Here is a 17,705-nt window from a genome sequence, read left to right on the forward strand (position 1 = left end):
GTCTTTTCCTTTCAGTCTGAGGACGCCCTTTAGCATTGCTTGTAGGGCAGGTCCAGTGGTGATGACGCCCCTCAGCTTTTCAAACATCTTGTTCTCTCCCTCATTTTATGACAGTCTTGGCAATTGTGTTCACTTAACACTTGAAGTATTTCATCCACTGCTTCTTTCCTGCATGGTTTCTAATGAGCAACAGAACTTAATTCTACTGGGGCTCTAATATACTGCTTTTCTCGTGCTTGCAGAACCTTCTGACCACTTTGTGAATGGGCAGGTTGTCCTCGATTTTATCCTGTTTGGGGTTTCTGGGCTTGTTGAATGTGCCTATTCATGGCTTTCATTAAATTTGAGAAGTTTCCTGCCATTATTTCTCTGAACATAACGCCCCTTTCTTTCTTCTCCTGCTGCAGCCCCATAATGTGTGTGGGCACACTTGGTATCCCACCAATCCCTTAGGCCCTGTTCACTTTTTTTTTCTTAATGCTCTCAGCCTGAATCATTTAAATCATCTTGTCTTTGAGCTCATTGATTCTTTCTTGTGCCAGTTCCAATCTGCTGTCCCCCTCTTTGTTATTGTGGCCAGCCTTCAATTTCAATATTTCTCTTTGGTTCCTTTTAAAAATTCCATTTCTTTATTGAGAGTCTCATATTGTTCACTCATTGTTTTCCTGATATCCATTAGTTCTTTATCTGTGCTTTCCTTTATCTCCCTAACCATATTGAGAATCATTTTTTTAAGTCTTTGTCCAGTATGTCTAAAATGTGATTTTCTTCATTGATGATTTCTGTTTTTATCTCATTCCTTTGGATGGGCCATCTTTTCTTGTTTCTATGTTAATGCTGTCAACTTTTTTTTTTTGTACACTGAATATTTTAATATTTTAAGGGGCTAACCTTGGAATTTAGTCTCTGAGCTGTCCGTTCCTTGAGTTTGTATCCAGTTAGTGATATAAAAGAGATTTTTTTGAGTAACAGAAGCTAACAAAATCAAAAGCAAAAAAACAAACAAACATACATAAAACACTTTTCACAGTCTTTGCCAACTGGCTCTGCATTTGGCTGGTGCTCTCTTTCAGAATTTAGATCTCCTATTAAGAAGATCAGCCCGATGAGAAAGGGGGAAAATTCAACTTCCCCATTTGGAGAATTCCTGATATTCTCACAAGCATTGGGGGCAACCAAATCAATAGGCTGAGCCCTCAATCTTGGGGTTTGTTCATACGAAATTTATACTTGCAAAAGCTAGGCTAAGCCTACTTAAAATTAGGGCTAAGAGTCACCCCCAGAGAACCTCTTATTGTTGCTCAGATGTGGCCTATCTCTCAGCCAACACGACAAGCAAACTCACTGCCCTCCCCCTCTCTATGTGGGACATGACTCCCAGGGGTGTGGACCTTCCTGGCAATGTGGGACAGAAATCCTAGAATGAGCTGGGACTTAGCATTAAGGGATTGAGAAAACCTTCTCAAAAGGGCAAAGAGTGAAATGAGACAAAGTAAAGTGTCAGTGGCTGAGCAATTTCAAACAGAGTCGAGAGGTTATCTTACGCATTATATAGCTATCTCCTTTTTAGTTTGTGGTGTATTAGAGAGGCTGGAGGGAAGTGCCTGAAAATGTAGAGCTGTGTTACAGTAGCCATGTTTCTTGAAGCTGATTGTATAATGATAAAGTTCTCACGATGTGACTGGGTGATTGTGAAAACCTTGTGTCTGATGACCCTTTTATCTATGGTATGGACAGATGAGTAAAAAAATGGATTAAAAATAAATAAATAAATCATAGGGGAGACAAATGTTACAATAAATTGAGTGGATTGAAATATTTGTGGTCAATGAGAAGGAGGGGTATGGGGTATGGTGTGTATGAGTTTTTTCTTTTTATTTCTTTTTCTGGAGTGATGCAAATGTTCTAAGAAATGATCATGGTGATGAATATACAACTACGTCATTGATTGTACACCAAGTATGGAATATTTGTATGTTAAGAATGTTCATGTTTGCATGTTGTTTGGGTTTGTCAACTAAAAAAAAAAGATCAGCCAGAGGCAAATTTGAGGGATGGGGTCTGCTACATCTTTTGGAGCCTGTGTCTTGTCCCAGGCTTGTGCTTGCTCACTGCTTGGGAATTTTCCCATTTAGGGAACCTGAACTCCCCCTTCACTCCCTCTGAAGCGGATTTTCCCCACTACCTCCCCCTCCCAGGTGTTGTGTGTATGACTTAAAGCAGGTCATCCTTGGCCACAGGTTTCTTTGACTAAATTGTTTCTCACACTGCTTTAGCTGCCTGCCAGCTGCTTGTGCCTGCAGGTGAGTTCCAGGAGGGTGGGACAGAGAAAAGTTTCCTGCCACCTGGTAGGCTGGTGCTGACCTGCAGCCACTGCCTGTGTGTGCAGGATGACCCTGCTCCCTCCAGAATGGGAAAGGGGCCTTCCAGGGGCACAGGCCTGCTCCATACTGTGCGGGGGAAGGGCGAACAAGGGTGCCATGAGCTTCTCCCACCATTTTATAAAGCTTTGCTTTCTTGATTTGGTACTTGCCCAGTTTCTGCAAGCTATTATCTGTTTTCTGGAGTTCTGAGGAAGTTGCCTTTGCCAGTTTTTGCTGATTGTTCAAATATTTGATGTGTGAATGGCACCCTGGGCATCTCATGCTGCCATCTTGGTCAACCAGAAGTTCTCACGTTTGGTGTCCTTACCTCTTAACTCAATATCTGGATGGCCTTGAGAACTGTCGCTATTGCCCTGTCACCTTTTCCTTCTTCTCCCAAACCCAGTAGTTTTGTATTGTGGCTGATTTTTAGTGTGAATGAGATGTTACAGAGGCTGGATTACCTTAGTTCCCTGTAAAGAGCATTGAGTTTTGCTTTGGCGCCAGTTAAATTCCTGCAAGGCCACCTTAACCCTGCCGAATTCTGCATTCGGCTTTGCTAGAGAAGGCCTGTCTCAGGTTTTCCTTAACTCACAGTAGGGTCCTTAATCCTTGAGGTGCTTTTTGGAGGTCACAGTTAAAAGTCTAGAGTACTCACCAGCATTCCCTGTTCTGGCCGCGCCTGGACCTTGAAAACCTTCTCTCAGCTCAGCACCCCCCACCCCCAAGAAAAGGGACCCTTCCCGGAGTCTCTACCTGCTCCGTGTAGATTTGGGGGCTGCTCCTTCTCTGTGGCTCCCTCCTAAGCTTCTCCAATCCCACTTCCTTGGCAGTCCTGGAGTGCGTCTCTCTTCCCTCCACGCAGCATGACCCCAGGGTCGGGCAGTTTTGCTCCCCAGTGTTTTGGGGATAAGGATGAAATGAATGTGAGGCTCACCTAGCTGATTCCCTTCTCTCCAAGCTAATTTCCCTGTGCTAATTGCTGTCTGATGCCCACACGTAATAGTTTTCTTTATCCGTCCAGGCTTCATGGTTGTGTTTAATGGTGGGATAACTCCAATGCCGGTGACTCCCAGGTTGGAACCTCCTTTCCTGCCTTTGAAGAGTGGGGAGGAAGGAAATACACATGCAGGGTCACAAACAGATGTCTTCAAGCGCACCCATGTCCTTGCTTGGTCTGCGCATGTCGTTAGCTCGGACGCAAATCCTCTCTCCATAGTAAGACCAGAGTCCACAGCCCTTCTGAGCTCCTCGCAGGGGCTGGGCCGCCTTGCCCGTGCTAGCACACCCACCCTGTGAGGGGGCTCTGAGCACTCCCACTCCATGCTGAGGAGACTGAGTCATGCTGTCCAAGGCACCTGCCCAAGGTCACACGCTAATAAGTGGACGAGGCGGGGTTTGAGCCCAGAAGTCAGACAGCCAAACCTGCACTAGTGACCACAACACTACCCTGCTGTTTAAAAGGGAGCCCAGTCTTTCTGCAATTCTGTTATAAAAATGTTATGAGAAAATCACTGCATCATCAGAGCCATGCAAGCCATAAGTTTCTTTCCCAGGTTGCATTTGCAATATGCAGACTCTGTCTGCTTCATTCATTTCTCTCGAGGAACATCAGGTCCAGAGAAGAAACATAGGGGCCAGGCTGAAGGGCCGAGAAAACCCCGTCCAATCACTGGGAGGTGGGGCGGGGCAACCTGGTAGAGTTGGAGGGAAGGGCGAAACCCCTCGATTGGAAACTGCTGTTTGGAAGCAAGTTCCCAGGCCTAAGACCCCGCAGAACCGTGGGGACAGGGCAGGAGACGGGTGGGGAGCCGGGGTGGGGGCCTGGCCAGCCTCCTTCTCTGTGGCGCTGCCTTCAGTGGGAAGCCAAGCTGCAGCTCTGCCTCCGGCCCGCTGTGGGCACCTGGGCACATCTCATATGCTCACTCTTGCTGCCTTTGGGTCCATTTGGGATCGACTCTGACTTCACGGAACAAAACCCTAAAAACTGGGGACCTAAGCCAGGTGCTTATTTCCCCAGCCATAGGGGCTAGAGCACAGTGGTCTTAGGTTGAGCTGCAGCAGCCCAGGTGACCGGGCCCAGGGCCTTGTGCTCTTCTCCCGTCGGGGGGAGGCAGCTGCTCCGGGCTCGTGACCCCACTCCAGAAAGGAGAAGGAGAAAGCGGGAGCGGGCACGTGCCAGCTGGGTCTGCCCACTGCCCTTGAGATGCTTTCCTGGGAGCCCCGCCCAGGGACTTAGGCTCCATCCCACGGGCCTTGGCCCTCTCTACCCATTGCGCCTGGGAGTTGCCCTCAGCAAAACTAGGTTCTGCTAGAGAAAGGGAGAGCACAGCGGGTGCTGAGTCCTTGCCGCTGGAAGCTCCTCCGCCGCCATGGTCTTTCCCCCCCGAGAGGATGGAGCCTGGAGTCCCTGCAGCTCCCCTGCTTCCTCCTGGCTCGCCAGTGTCAGCAGTTTGCCCAAGGGCCGTTCCAAGAAACGTCTTCACAGGGGGCTGACCCTGGCCCAGCACCCCCAGCCCAGGCCCAGGGGTGGCCGTGGAGGAGGGGCTCTCCACTCAGGGTGCCCAGGGCAGGGGCTTTGGGTCCTGGCACCGCCGTGGGGCCACCCATGCCAACATGTGGCCGGTCTGCCTCAGTCTACCCCTGGCCTTCTCCTTCCTTCCACAGGCACCGGGCCCCTTCCCCGGCCCCAGGGAGGGCTCGGCCCATCGGCGCCATGTGTGTTAATTAGGGCCATCAGGTGCTGTGACTGAGACCTGAACTCTGGGGTGCAGGGGACAGAGGCGCTTTTTCCTCTCCCGTGTGACAGCCCTAGGAGTGCTGCCAGTTGCTGGAGGGTTAGGCTCCCCCCAGCATCTGACATCTGGGGCCTGGTGCCCCCCCACCCTTGCGCTCGTGCTGCCTGGTAGGAGGGGCCAGGGGACGCCCTGCCCAGTGCCCCCAGAGCCCCGCCCAGCAGCTGCACATGTCCCCTCTGCCCACACAGGCCCGCCCCAGGCATGGGGTCCCTGGCTGTGGTGTTCAGGGAAAGCTCTACCTGACAGGTGTCTCTGCCCCCCACGCCCCCCCAGCCCAGGTCCTTCTCCCGTTTGTACAACACTTCTCCCCAGGAGGGAAGGTGGAGGCCCGTCCGCAGCAGTTACTACATCCTGTGGGCAGAAATGGGAAGCAGGTGTCAGTTGCACCCTCACACCCCGGGGCTAAGTGCATGCTGGGAGCGCTGAGATGCCCTCCTTGGGGATGCTCGGCCGGGTGCAGGGGCAGGGGAGGGGAAGCCTGGGTGACATGGGGGTCACCTGCGTACAGACCCTCCCCAGGAGGGGCCGCACAGAAGGCCTGGGAGAGGGCGCCGTGGAACTGGAGTTGCAGGCTTGGGAGCCGGGCTGCCCAGTGCCCTGCGCCCTATAGCTGGGGGCCCCGGGATGTGACCGGGCTCCCGGCCTCCGGGAACTGTGTGGAAGGTCCTGGTCAGGGACTGGCTTTTGTTCTCTGAGTCGTGGGGAATGCCGGGCTGGACTCTCATGGATGCAGGGACAGCAGCCCAGCTCACGCTGGCTCAAGTAGCAGAAGGGACGTCACTGGCTCACACGTGGGCTTTGATGTGTCCCCAGGCTCAGCTGGATGTGCAGCCCGAGCACCATCCCCCAGGGAGACTTGGTCCCCACGTGGTGGCCACTTGCTGCCCTATGGACAGAGTGCATCTCTCCTGCTTGTCCCCAGGACAGGCTCACGGGAGGCCCCCACTCTGCTCGCACCCCTGAAGCCCATGGCCGTGGCAATGGAGGGCCGGGTGGGGCGGGAAAATGGCCAGTGCGACCTCCCTGAGCTGAGGTTGGCAGGGACAGGGGGCTCTGCATGGAAAATCAGGGTGCGATAACCAAACTGGGGGCAGGCAGACAACCACTGAGGTGTAGGGACCCCCTGGGGGCTGGCTTTTGGTTCTGAGACGAGCCTCTGGTGACGGAGTGAGAAGAGGGAGGACAGGGACAAGAGTGGTGGCGGGGGGACACTGGGGTGCCATGTGCAGGGTTCAGGCGAGGGGGTGGCGGCGTGGCCGGGGCTGGGAACAGCGGGGCAGCGATGAGGGAGGGAGGAGCACAGCGCCTGGTGCTGGGCAGGGACGGGCCTGTTCCAGGATGAGAGCCAGGGTTCGGGCCGGCAGCGGAGACGGGGCGGCTGGAGGGGGCCGGCTCAGGGAAGACGCCAAGCCCAGCTTTCCGACGTGCTGAGCCTGAGGAGCCCCGGGACATCCCCAGGGAGGACTCCAAGGAGCAGCTTTTTGGGGTGTGGAATTCCACTCCTGGGCATTCTTATCTGGTCCCTACAAAACATGAAAAGGATAAATACGTTGAATACAGCCTTTCTGCCCGGCTGAATGCACTAGAACCAGGGGGTGCCGCTGCCCCTGTACCCCTGCCAGCCTCAGGAGACGTGGGGTTGGAGTGATGTGTTGAGCTGTTTTCAGGGAACAGGCCCCTCGAACAGCACGTGCCCAACCCGATCCTTCCCGCGAGGCAGGGCCTCCCCTGGAGTCCTGGGGTGCAGCTGCGGCCAGGAGGGTGCAGACCACCTGGAAAATGCTGGGGTGCCTGCAGGAAGACCTGGAGCAGAATCTCCGTGTTCCTGCCCCAGGGGCACTGTGGGTGCCAGCCAGGCTCGGAGCGCCCCTGCTGCCATACCAGCCCCAGCAGCGGGGCATCCAGAAACCTTGCAGAACTAGAGGAGCTCACCATTCCTGGGTCTCTAAGTGAGGGCTCGGGACCCCCAGCCTTCCCTCAGCTTCTGGGGAAAAGCGAGCTGCTCTCCATGTTGCCCTGTCCTCACCCCACCCCTGTGACAACCCCCTGGGCATGCTGGGGCAGGAGGGAATGCTGGGCACAGCCTGGCCTGGTGCTTCATTCTGGGGGTGACGGGGTGCATGGGGCTTGGGGGCTTGCCTCCCACCCTGAGCAAGCACTGGCAGTCACCTTCCTTCTCCTGTCCCCGGGAATGGGGCTGTGACGAGGTCATCAGCCCCACCTCGGGGGACCTGGGCTGGTCCCAGAGCTGGCAGGCCCCAAGCTGGTGAGCAAGTAGGGAGTCAGCTTCTCATCCATTAGGCCCGCGGCCCGGGAAGCTAATGCTGGGCGGACATTCTGCTCCCAGGCCTGGGATCCACTTAAGTGTCGTTAATATTTTACACCGTGTAGCCAGGGGATCGATGTCTCGTTATAGCTCAGTATTTATGGGCAGGCATTGACGCTTCATTTGGAAGATGCTAGGAACAGCAGGGGAAACTGAGGCAGAGGAGGAGGGGTGGGTGTCGGTCTCAGTAGGGCCCCTGAGGTGACCTCTTGGCCTGCTCAATCCTCTGTCTTCCCTGGACACCTGTCTCCTTGTACTCCTGCGTGCACCCGCTCCAAGGGCACCTGGGGGGCTGCTGGAGCCCCTGCCACTTGCCAGCCCTGTCTCTCATTTAATCCACCCCTGGAGAGTTGGATTCTCACCCCCATTTTATGGTTGACGAAAAGGGTCTCAGAGGGGTGAGCCCTCCCGCTAAGGCCAATGTTGGGCTCTAACCCTGCCTCTGGGGGGTGGTCGAGCTAGCTGGGAGCGGCTGGACCTTGCTCAGTACACCCGGAGTGTAAATTAGATTGTGGGAGGCTCCCAGCCGCCCAGTCTAACCAGGTCGGCAGGCGGGCCGTCAGCCTCTGCTCAGAGGGCTTCCCTCTGGTCAGGGGAAATTGAAACCTGCACATTCACATTTCTTTTAAAATATCTACCGCGCTTCAGACTTTTAACCAGGCGTCTGAAATACGGTGGGGGACTGGGCTGGGAGCGCAAGGGGCGCGGCAGCCTCTCCTCCTCCTCCATTTCTCGGGAAACCACGGTGTCCTGGTACAGTACCGACCGCGGCGGGCGGGGGCTGCACGCGGCCTGGCCCCGCCCTGAGCACAGCCCTGGGCTTCCAGGTCTGTGAAATGGGAGAAGAGGCTGCCCCGGGCGCCCTGGTGAGGATTCCAGTAGCCCCGAGGCCAGGCGGGCCTTCGCGTTCCCACACACCAGGGCGCACAGGAAGACGTGCGGAACCAGCGACCGCGTGGGTAGAGGGGCTCCGTGAAGGGAGGCTGGTGCTCCCAGACCCTCGGGGCGTGGGGCGCGGCTGAGTCCCTTCTTCCCTCCAGACACGAGGTCAGAAGGACCTGGTGTCCCCTAGCGCCCCACGCTTCCCGCCGTCCAATTCGGGGCTGGCGGGACGCCCTGGGTGCGCAGGGCCGCTGGAGAGCAGCGGAGAGGCCCGACCTCGGGCCCCGGCTCCGGCCGCCCACCAGCGCCCGCCCAGCTCCTCGCCCTTCTTCCCGGGCGCGGCTTCCCCTCCCCTCCCGGTAGCCCTGGCGGGAGGAAGGCGACCCCCGGCTGGCTGAGCGGCCCCTGCCCTGCCGCGCCCAGCGCTGAAATCCGCTGAGCTCTGCCCAAGGTTGGAGGGACGGCCAGGAAGTGACTTGGCCAAGGTCACGCCGCAGAGTTAGGCCTTGAACCCTGTTCCGCAGCCCTGCTGCCCCGCCGCGCTGCCCCCAGAGCCTGCGAGCGCAAGCGGGACCCAGGACCCGCGAACTTGGAGCGCAGCTTGGCCGTTCTCCAAGCGGGCCACAACCGGCACCGCAGAGCCGCCGGGCCGAGGGCTGGGAGTCCCGGCCGAGAGGGCCCCCGGGGCCGCCACGGCGCAGGACGGAGGGCGCGCGGAGGGTGGCGTCCGTGTCCCCGCGGACGGCGCGCGCGCGCGCGGCCCGGGGACTCCGCTGGCCGCCGCCTCCCCGGGGCGGGCCGGACCCTGGTGGCGACGCGCCAGGGCGGCTCCGGGGCGGGGCCGCCTCCCTCCGCCCCCCGGCCGGGGCCACCTCCCCGCGCGGGCGCCGCGCCGAGGCCAATGAGCGCGCGGGGAGCCGCGATGGAGGCTGGGGCGGCCGGGAGGGCCCGGGACCCCCGCCGCGCCCCCCGCGCCCCCGCGCCCGCGGGCCTGGAGAGGGGCCGGCAGAGGCGCGGCGCCCGCGCGGGGCATGGAGGCGCCGCTGGCCCGCGCCGGCCGCCCGAGCTGCGCCCCGCGCCGCCGCGCCTCCAAGTTTGCCGGCTGACCTGCGAAGTTGCGCGCGGGCTGGGCCGCCGGGCCTGCCCCGCGTCCCGCCGCCGCCGCCGCCATGGGCATCCAGGGCATGGAGCTGTGCGCCATGGCCGTGGTGGTGCTACTGTTCATCGCCGTCCTCAAGCAGTTCGGCATCCTGGAGCCCATGTCCATGGAAGGTAACGCGCGGCGCCCGCGCCCTCCCGCCTCGCCCCGGGGCCGGCGGGCAGCAGGGAGGGAGTGGCGGCAGCAGCGCCCCGGGGCTCGGGGACGCACCCGGCCGCGGCCCCTCCGCACCCGGAGAGCTGCACCTGGGACTGCAGAGAGGGCGAGGCGCCCGGGGACACCTTGAGCCCGCATCCCGGGCGGCCCCCGGCGCAGGGCACAGAGGGCGGCAAGGACCCGTAGCCCCCCGCGCGGAAAAACGCCGCCCGCTGGGCCGTCCCTCTCGCCCCCGCCCTGCCCCGTCCCCCTCCCCAGGCGGAGCTCGGCAACCACATCCGCGGGCTCTGCGTCTTCCTCCCAATCAAATCGTAGGGCTGGACCAGGTCGTCCTCCAGCCGGACGCTGACCCCTGGGACCCGACAGGCGCCCTTGGGACAGCTGCCAAGAGGAGGGCCCTCCTCCAGGGGGACGAAAGGCGACCCTGGGCGGGCCAGGGCTGGAATGTCCCCTCCGGCTGGTCCCAGAGAGGCGGCTGCAACCCTGCACCGGTGCCAGCTTTGACTGTCACCTGGTGTCACCTGGGCTCCCCTGCTGTCCTCCGGAGGACACTGGCCTCCCTCTTGACCTGCGCTCCGCTGACCTCGCCAGGCTCCAGCTTCTCAGGCCTGGGGAGGGGAGGGGGGGCAGGCGGCCCCTCGGGTGTGGGTGTCCCCCAAGCCCCTGAGGCCAGGAGGGGCACAGGGCCTGGAAGCAAGGCCTTTCCTCCATCTGCCTCCAGAGGCTAGGGCTGCCCGCCAGGTCCCTGAGAGACACCTTTGCCCCAGGTGAGTCCACCCAGACCCCAGGGAAGGGGCTTGCTGAAGGCAGTTGAGCCTCAGGGTTTCTTTTGGGAAGGCTGGGCTAGACCCGGCCCAGGCAGGAGGGTCTAGGACTGAGGACTTCGTGGAAGAAATGCAGGGTCTTGGGACAGAGAAAGGGGAGGGCAGGCTGCTGGGTCACCAGGGGACGCCTGGCTGGTCTTGCTTGGCTGAGGACTTTGATGCTGTGTTCCCAGGGTGGGGCAGCCTGCAGCTTGCCTTGGTGATGTCCGAGGAGAAGGGGGTCCTTCTCAGCTGGCCAGTGAGTCCAGATGGCAGATGCTGGGTCCATCTTGCTGGAAAAACCTCTTCCAGCTCTACTGAGGTTCTCTTGCCTGGAATCTGTGCCCATTGGCGCTCCTTGGAGTTCTGGGGTCTTGACCAGAGGGGGGTGGGGCACAGAGCCACGGTTAGCTTCAGTGTGTGTCACCCATGCACAGGTGTAAAATCCCTTGGTCTTTCTGAGCCTCGGTTTCCCTACTTGTAGGGCTAAGAGTTGGACCCTCCCTGCCAGGGTTCTACGGGTCGTGGGACTTTTCCCGCCCAGTGCCCTGGCTGCTGTGTGGCCATCGCCACGACTGGTAGAGGTCACTCATCCCTAGGAGAAAACCTTGCCTCCCTTGGTTACGTGGGGCCTGCCCCCACCGCAGCCTGCTGGGGAGTTGGCCCCCAGGTGGCCGGGTGTCCCCGCTCCCCTCCCAGCACCCACGCATGCAGCTGGGGGTGCTTTCGTGGTTCTCGTTTGCAAACAGGCAGGGTTGGGGTGCCCCTGGGATTGCCGTGAGCTGATGGACCCGGCTTCTGGAAATCGATGCAGCAGGTAGCAGGCCTTCCCCCCGTCGGGGGTGGGGGGGGCGTGTCGCCATGGCCGTCGCTGAGCAGGAGTGGGCTGGGAGGCCCTGGGGAGCATGGCCAGCAGGGCAGGCCAGTGGCCAGCAGGGAGGGATGCCTCTGCTCCAGGGACAGCCAGGCTGCCTCTCCCATCAGCTAATTAAGATTTCTCCTTCCCTTCCCCTGGCCTGGGGGCTACAGCAAGGAAGGAGCTGCTGAGTTTCTCCCGGGAGTGCTGGGCCCAGGGACCTGGTACAACTGGGAAACCTCGGCTCCCTCCTCGGCTTTGGGATGGGCACCCACAGGGCCGGGCCCGGGGTGGGGGCCTCTCCTGCCTGGTCAACTGCAGCCCTTTTAGTGTCACAGGGGATCTGGGAGGCCCCTGAAATTAGGGGCAAGACCGTGGGTGTGTGGTGTTCCCTGGGATGCTGAGCCACGGTTCTCAAGGGGTTGTGGTCCCGAGACGCTTGAAGGCGCAGCTCTGCAGCTGTCCCTGGGGGCCCTGGGGTCAGATGGTCCTCGTGAGGTGCTTGTGGCGTGTTGGTCCTGGTGGCGGGCAGTCGCCCTGCGGGTGCCCCACTGCCTCATCTAAGGGGAGCCTGCACGGACGGGCCCTGGCTTCCTGCCCCGGCTGTCAGCCAGGGGCAGGGCCTGTTTTGTTCTCTGAAGCAGCAGTGCTGGGCCCCGGCAGCTGCTCCGGAAGCATTTGCTGCCTCCCCCAGGGAGAGCTGCGTCCTGAAGCCGGGCCCCACGCGAGCTGCTGACCAGACGGGCGCAGAGCCTGAGGCTCAGAGCAGCGGGGGGTGAGGGTGGGGGTGCATCGGGGGTCGGCAGGGACTGGTGGAGGGGCCCCGGGTGGCTGGGGGCCAGAGAGGCAGGTGGTGAGGGGCGGGTCAGGCCACACAGGGCCGTGAGTGGGTCCTGGCTGCACTGCATCACCTGGAGCGTCTTAAAACAGCCCCTGTGCCCACCCCCAGACATTTCATCCCAACCCTGAGTGGGTGGCCCAGCTCCCCCTGCGGCTCTCACGTGCAGCCGGGAAGCCGCCGGGGTCCTCAGAGCGGGGTCCCTGCACCAGCGGCCCCGGCCCACACGGGGTAGGGTCTGCATCTTGTGGTTTTTCGCACCCCAGGGGGCATGGGACTGCCAGTCGAGGCTGAGGACCCCAGCCCTTACCCAGGGCCCTGACCGCCATGGGGAGCTTGTCTTTTACTCTCAAAGCAGCGACTGCTGGAGAGTTCCGAGCAGGACTGCCCGGCCACTGTGCTGAGGGTGGGCTCAGGGCGGGGGGTGCAGGGGGGAGCCCCGAGTCCTGATGGAGGTGCTTTTAGTGTGGGGAGGGGGAGAAGGGTCAGGTGACAGGTGTTCTGAAGTGGAGCTGATGGGCTGCCGATGAGGGGTGGGGGGCAGGGAGAAGGGGCCGTGCTGCTGCAGGGTGGTCTGCCGTCCACCAGGCTGGGCAAGACCAGCAGCTCCGTCTGGGGCAGGACCAGTTGGGATGTTGTGTCACCTTTTGATGGCAGTTGTGACAAAGGACCACCGATGTTGTGGCTTAAAGCAACGCAAAGTGCCTTAGTGTCCTGCCACCTGAAGACAGATGCTGCTCCACTGGGCTGGACGTCTGTGCTCCTCTCTGCTCCTTTCCCCAGGGGTGCTCTGTTTCCAGTCTGGCCCCTTCCTCCATCTTCCAAGCCAGCAGCATTGGCCCAAAGTTTCTCTTCGGTTCACGCTTCTCTTCCGAGTCCTGCTTGTAAGAACCGTAGCGACAGGGATTGTCCCACCCCCGAGTGGGTTTCATTTCTCTTTCCTGAGGTCAGCTGATTAGTGACCTCTGTTCCCTTTGCATTGTAGCCTCTCGTAGCCACGGGTTCTGGGGATTTAATCGTGCACATCTCGGCGGGGGGTGCATTTTCCTGGCTACCCCAGATGCCTGGGAGCTGCGGGGTCCCGGCATCCCGGAGGTCCTGCAGCCCCGTGCACAGCTCCGGGATGGGCGAGCATCGCCGTCACACGAGCCCCACAGCCGTCTCGGCTCACAGCGCACGTAGAAGTTCTGTTAATACGGGACTGGCCTCTGCGCACGTGCCATCACGTATGTCTGAGAGACGGGTATAGAGCTTAAATAAAAATACCCGATGGAGAAAAACTGGCAGCGGTCACCCAAGCCGGCAGCGAGCCATCTTGCTGGTGGAGACCTTGCCTCAGTGGCCACAGCCGCTAGCCGACAGGTGGCGGCCCTGGAGGTCAGGGTGGCTGTGGCCATTTCTTTAAAAAGGACAGCAGTGAGGCCGGCCGCTGCTTCTTTTGTTTGACCTGAGAGGCCAGCGCAGGGCTGTTAATTGGCTGAAGTTCAATATCGCGTCTCGGAGAGGGGCAGAGGCGGGCCTTAGGGGGAGCAGCGCGGAGCGATGAGGACCCCCATCTCCACGGTGTGGCCCGTGGCGCCCCAACGGCCACAGTAATAAGACCCCAGACCCCAGATCCCCACAGCAGACACAGGAGTGACGGGAAAGTTTGGGATTTTGCGGGAATAACCAAATGTGTGGGAGACATGCAGCAGGCACCGCTGCTGAAAAAGCGGCGCCGACAGGCTTGCTCGCGGCTGCCGCTCCGCCCCGCTTGCGGACGGGGTGCACAGGCCATGACACCGAGGCGCGGCGTGAGGTGGAGGGGGTGGAAGTGACCGCATTGGCAGGTCGGGAGGGGACCCAAGCCGCAGCCCCGGAGGCCACAGGATCCCCGAGAGAGGAGCTTCAGGAGGCGGGAGGGCCGGGCCCCGGTTCGAGGTGGCTGACCACGCAGGCCACCCAGGACAAGCCCGCCTGGCCAGGTGGTGTCCCAGGGGGTCACCGGTAGACATCAGACCCACCCTTGTCATAGCTTCTGAGAGGTGGCCGCAGGCCCCAGTGTGTTGGGGAGGGGACACCTTCCCCAGGTGGGGTCGACAGTGTGGTTCCCTGAGGGTCTCTGGGGAAGGCAGCCGGTGGAGCACTTGCTCCGGGGACTTTTGGATCCCCCAAAACCTGGCCGTCCGTCCCAAAGCCTGGGTGGCACCGGTCGCCATTCGTACTGGTGAGCAAACACTGGACGTGCGAGGGTGGGGTCTGCAGGAGCCCCCCAGTTGCTTGAGATTGGGTTCCTGCTGGGGGCAGGGGATGTATGCCGTGGGGGCTTGAGACCCTTGCCCAGAATGAGTGAGCTGTCGTCAAGACCTAGGAAAGGTGAAGCTGCGAGCCCTGAGAAGCAGGCAGGACATGGGCCATGCTGGGTGGGGCAGGGGTGCTCTCCCAGCACCCCAGAGGAGTGATCTCGGAGGCTGAGGCCCTGGGGGCCGAGCCCTCCCTGGGCGGCTCCCCTGAGGGACTCCTGGGGTCCCACAGGGAGTCAGAGTCTCCGAAAGGAGGAGCAGCGGCGTGGACAGAGCCCCGTTCCATCCTGGCCTGGTCACTCACTGGGCGACCTGAGCCTCAATTCCATCATCTCCAAAAGGGGACCATCACAGAACATTTCCCTCTCTGCTTCTCACGGGGACGTGATGGATTAAAGCACTTTGGAAAAGTTAAAGGAGAGACGCAAACCTCAGGCTCAGCAGCGCGGGCTGGTAGGCCGCAGCGGCTGTTTGCACTGTGGTGCGCGCTCCACTCCGGGCTGAGTCCTCCCCCGAGGGCGGTGCGGCCCTCCAGGGTACAGCGGGCAGCGTCTGAAACTTCCCGGGGACCATGGCTGCGAGGTGGGGTTGGGGGCTGGCATGGGAGGCAGAGGCCAGGGTCTGTTCACCAGCCCCACGATGGATGCTCCCTGAGAAACGGTTCTAGAAGGTGCACTGACCGGGACCTGGAGACCCGCCCCTGCTCGGCCCCCTCCCGGTGCCACCCCCAAGGGTGCTGGCCTCGCAGCACCTTCTCCCCGCCTGCCCCTTCGGGCTGTTAGGTGACGCTGTCCTGAGGTTTTCCATGCCCCCCCCCCCGCCACCCTGGGGGCTCTCTGAGGAGCAGGAGCTTGGGTCCAGTGTCCCGTTGTGGCTCTGGAACCTGCCCAGTGGTGCCCGCAGGCAGCACGTGTCGAGTGCCAGGGTCAGCACATGCTCATGGGCACCTGTGTGAGGCTGCGCCTCGGCGCTCCCATGGGGGCCCCTGGGAAGATGCCCCCTGTTTTCCTGCCGGGCCGGGAGGCTGGAGTCCCCGGGTGAAGGGTGGGTCCCTGCTACCACCCCCCAGCCCTCTGGGCCATCCCCGTGGCTTCTCTGCTTGCTTGCTCTGTCCCCCCCTCCAGGCTCCCCTGGACATCTTCTCCGCCTCTACTGGGGCCATGTGGCTGGTTTTCGAACGTGGGGCGTCGAGGGACGACACCTCCGGTGGTGCCCCGGGGCACACTGGTGCCGCTCGTGGCTGTTCTCCTCAGCAGACCCATTTTATGGATGAGGAAATAAGAGGCTGAGGCACCTGACCGAGGTGACGCAGCCAGGGCGTGTCCAAATGTGGGCCCAGCCCCGCAGACCACACTCATCCCGTGACCCCCAATCCTGCAGGCTGGGGACCCCTCCAGTGCCTGGGCCCCAACCCCAAGGGGGCCTCCGCGGGGAGCGCAGGTGCCAGACGGGGCTGCCAGGCCTTAAGCAGCTGCTGGCCGGGGGAGCCAGCGCTGGCCGGGTCTCACTCCGCGGTCTTGGCAGAGGCTCCCCGGCGCCCGCTCTCACGGCCACGCCGGCCCACTCACACCGGGGTCTGCGCCTGGCTGCCTGGGCGGCCTCTGCAGGACGGGGCTGGGCGTTGGGGCCCCCCACGGCTGAGCCAGAACCTCGCCGGGCCCCAGCAGGTACCAGGGCGCCGCACAGACCTGAAAGGAGCTCCCGGGGCTCCCTCTGGGCTCTCAGGGCTGGTGTCCCCTGACTCGCCGGAGCCTCGGCCGGGGGCTGCGTGGGGCCGAGACCCAGTGGCGGGGCTGGGGTGGGGAGTGTTGGCGGCATGGACCCCGGCGGGTGAGTCCAGCCCCGGCCACCCCTCTCCGGAATGCAGTATTGGGTCCCTAGGTGGTGGGCAGGTGGCTCCCAGTCCCCGCCCCGGACGCCCTCAGGGCCCCCTGTCCTGGACCCCACACCCCATTCAGTGCCGGGTCCCCGATTCCCGCTGGGAACCCCTTGTTGCCCAGCCCCCTGGGGCTGCGGTGGCAAACACCACCCAGCGGGCAGCTCGCTGCGGGGATCCACCCTCGGTGCCGAGGCTGGCGGCGGACATCTGGAGCCTTGGGGGGCCTCGCTTCCCCCCACCTTCCATCACACGGCGCGTGAGAGCCTCTGACTTCCGCTGGCCTCTGGCTTTCCCGGGCTCACGGCCCCTGGATCTCCCTTGTTTACAGGGACCCCAGTCACGGTGGCCCCATGTGGCCCCTCGCCTCCCGGAAGACCCCTCCTCAAGTGCGCCCTCACGCAGCCTCTTCGGGCCCGGTTTCTGGGGCCCACGCCCACATAGTGCACTAGGATGCCGCGGTCCCTGGGGGCGGGGGGGGGGGCGGGAGTCGATGCCAGCAGGGGCAGGGCCAGGGGCATGGAGCGGGTGGGGGACCCTTGGGGGGCCACGGGCTCCTGGGCCCGTCAGCAGGTCGGCGCCCGAGCCTTGAAACGCGCCGTCTGTGCACGGAGCCCTGCGCCTTTCCCCGCACGACCACCACGTGCTTATTGAAAAAAAGTCAGGTTCGTAAAGAAACAGTTGGGGAGGCGAGTGGGGGTGGGGGTGTCTCCCGGGGCCTGGAAGCCGAGGGTCAGTGCAGCCCAGCAGGCCCATGTCCCGGGGCCGCCCCCAGCTCTCTGGCCCCCCTCCGGCCCCCACCCCCGCAGTGCCCGCTGCCGTGGGGGTCCTGCCCACAGACGTTGAGATTAAAGCGAAGCCAGAAATCTGTACACCCACCCGAGGACAGGCGGCCGTGTCCTGCCCAGGTGAAAGTTCTGGAATGCCCCCGGGCAGGTCCTGTCCAGGGTGGGGTGCAGCGGCGGGCAAACCGGGCTCCCGGCTGAGGGTCGAGTGAGGATTACCAGGGACAGAGAATTGCGGTGCCCGAGTGAACCCGGGAAGGAGAGAGGCAGCAGGGGATGGCCGGGGTCCCCTCTGGGAAGCGTGGGCGTCGCCTCGCCGGAGAGCACGCCAGGGGGGCGCTGCGGAGCCGGTGGGCTGCCAGGCCAGAGAATGGGGATGCGGCCGGGGCTGGGGGGTTGCCACTGGCCAGCTAAGGACTTGGGGTGTTTTGCAGAGTTGGGGGAGATTGTTGAGCAGCGGGGTCTCAGGTTTGAAGAAGCATCTCCGGAGCTAATGGATGAGTGGACCAGAGGTGTCCAGGGCAGCGCAGGGGGACTGGGGAGGAAGGGTGCCGAGATGGGGGGAAGGGAGGAAAGGTCGG

General features: G+C 61.7%; 1 protein-coding gene across 2 annotated transcripts in view; it reads left to right on the plus strand.

Moving 5' to 3' along the window:
* Positions 1-17,705, plus strand: part of KCNIP3 (potassium voltage-gated channel interacting protein 3) — an 86,910-nt gene that overhangs the window by 47,200 nt on the left and 22,005 nt on the right. Inside the window, exon 1 of one of the 2 annotated variants that reach the window (XM_077133748.1) lies at positions 9,539-9,641. The exons of the other annotated variant lie outside the window; for it this stretch is intronic. Coding sequence (XP_076989863.1) covers positions 9,539-9,641 — 103 coding nt within the window. Of the gene's footprint in view, positions 1-9,538; positions 9,642-17,705 lie in introns of those variants that run through there. 2 annotated transcript variants of the gene reach the window in all.

This window comes from Tamandua tetradactyla, chromosome 17 (genome assembly GCF_023851605.1).
Source record: "Tamandua tetradactyla isolate mTamTet1 chromosome 17, mTamTet1.pri, whole genome shotgun sequence".
Taxonomy (NCBI): domain Eukaryota; kingdom Metazoa; phylum Chordata; class Mammalia; order Pilosa; family Myrmecophagidae; genus Tamandua; species Tamandua tetradactyla.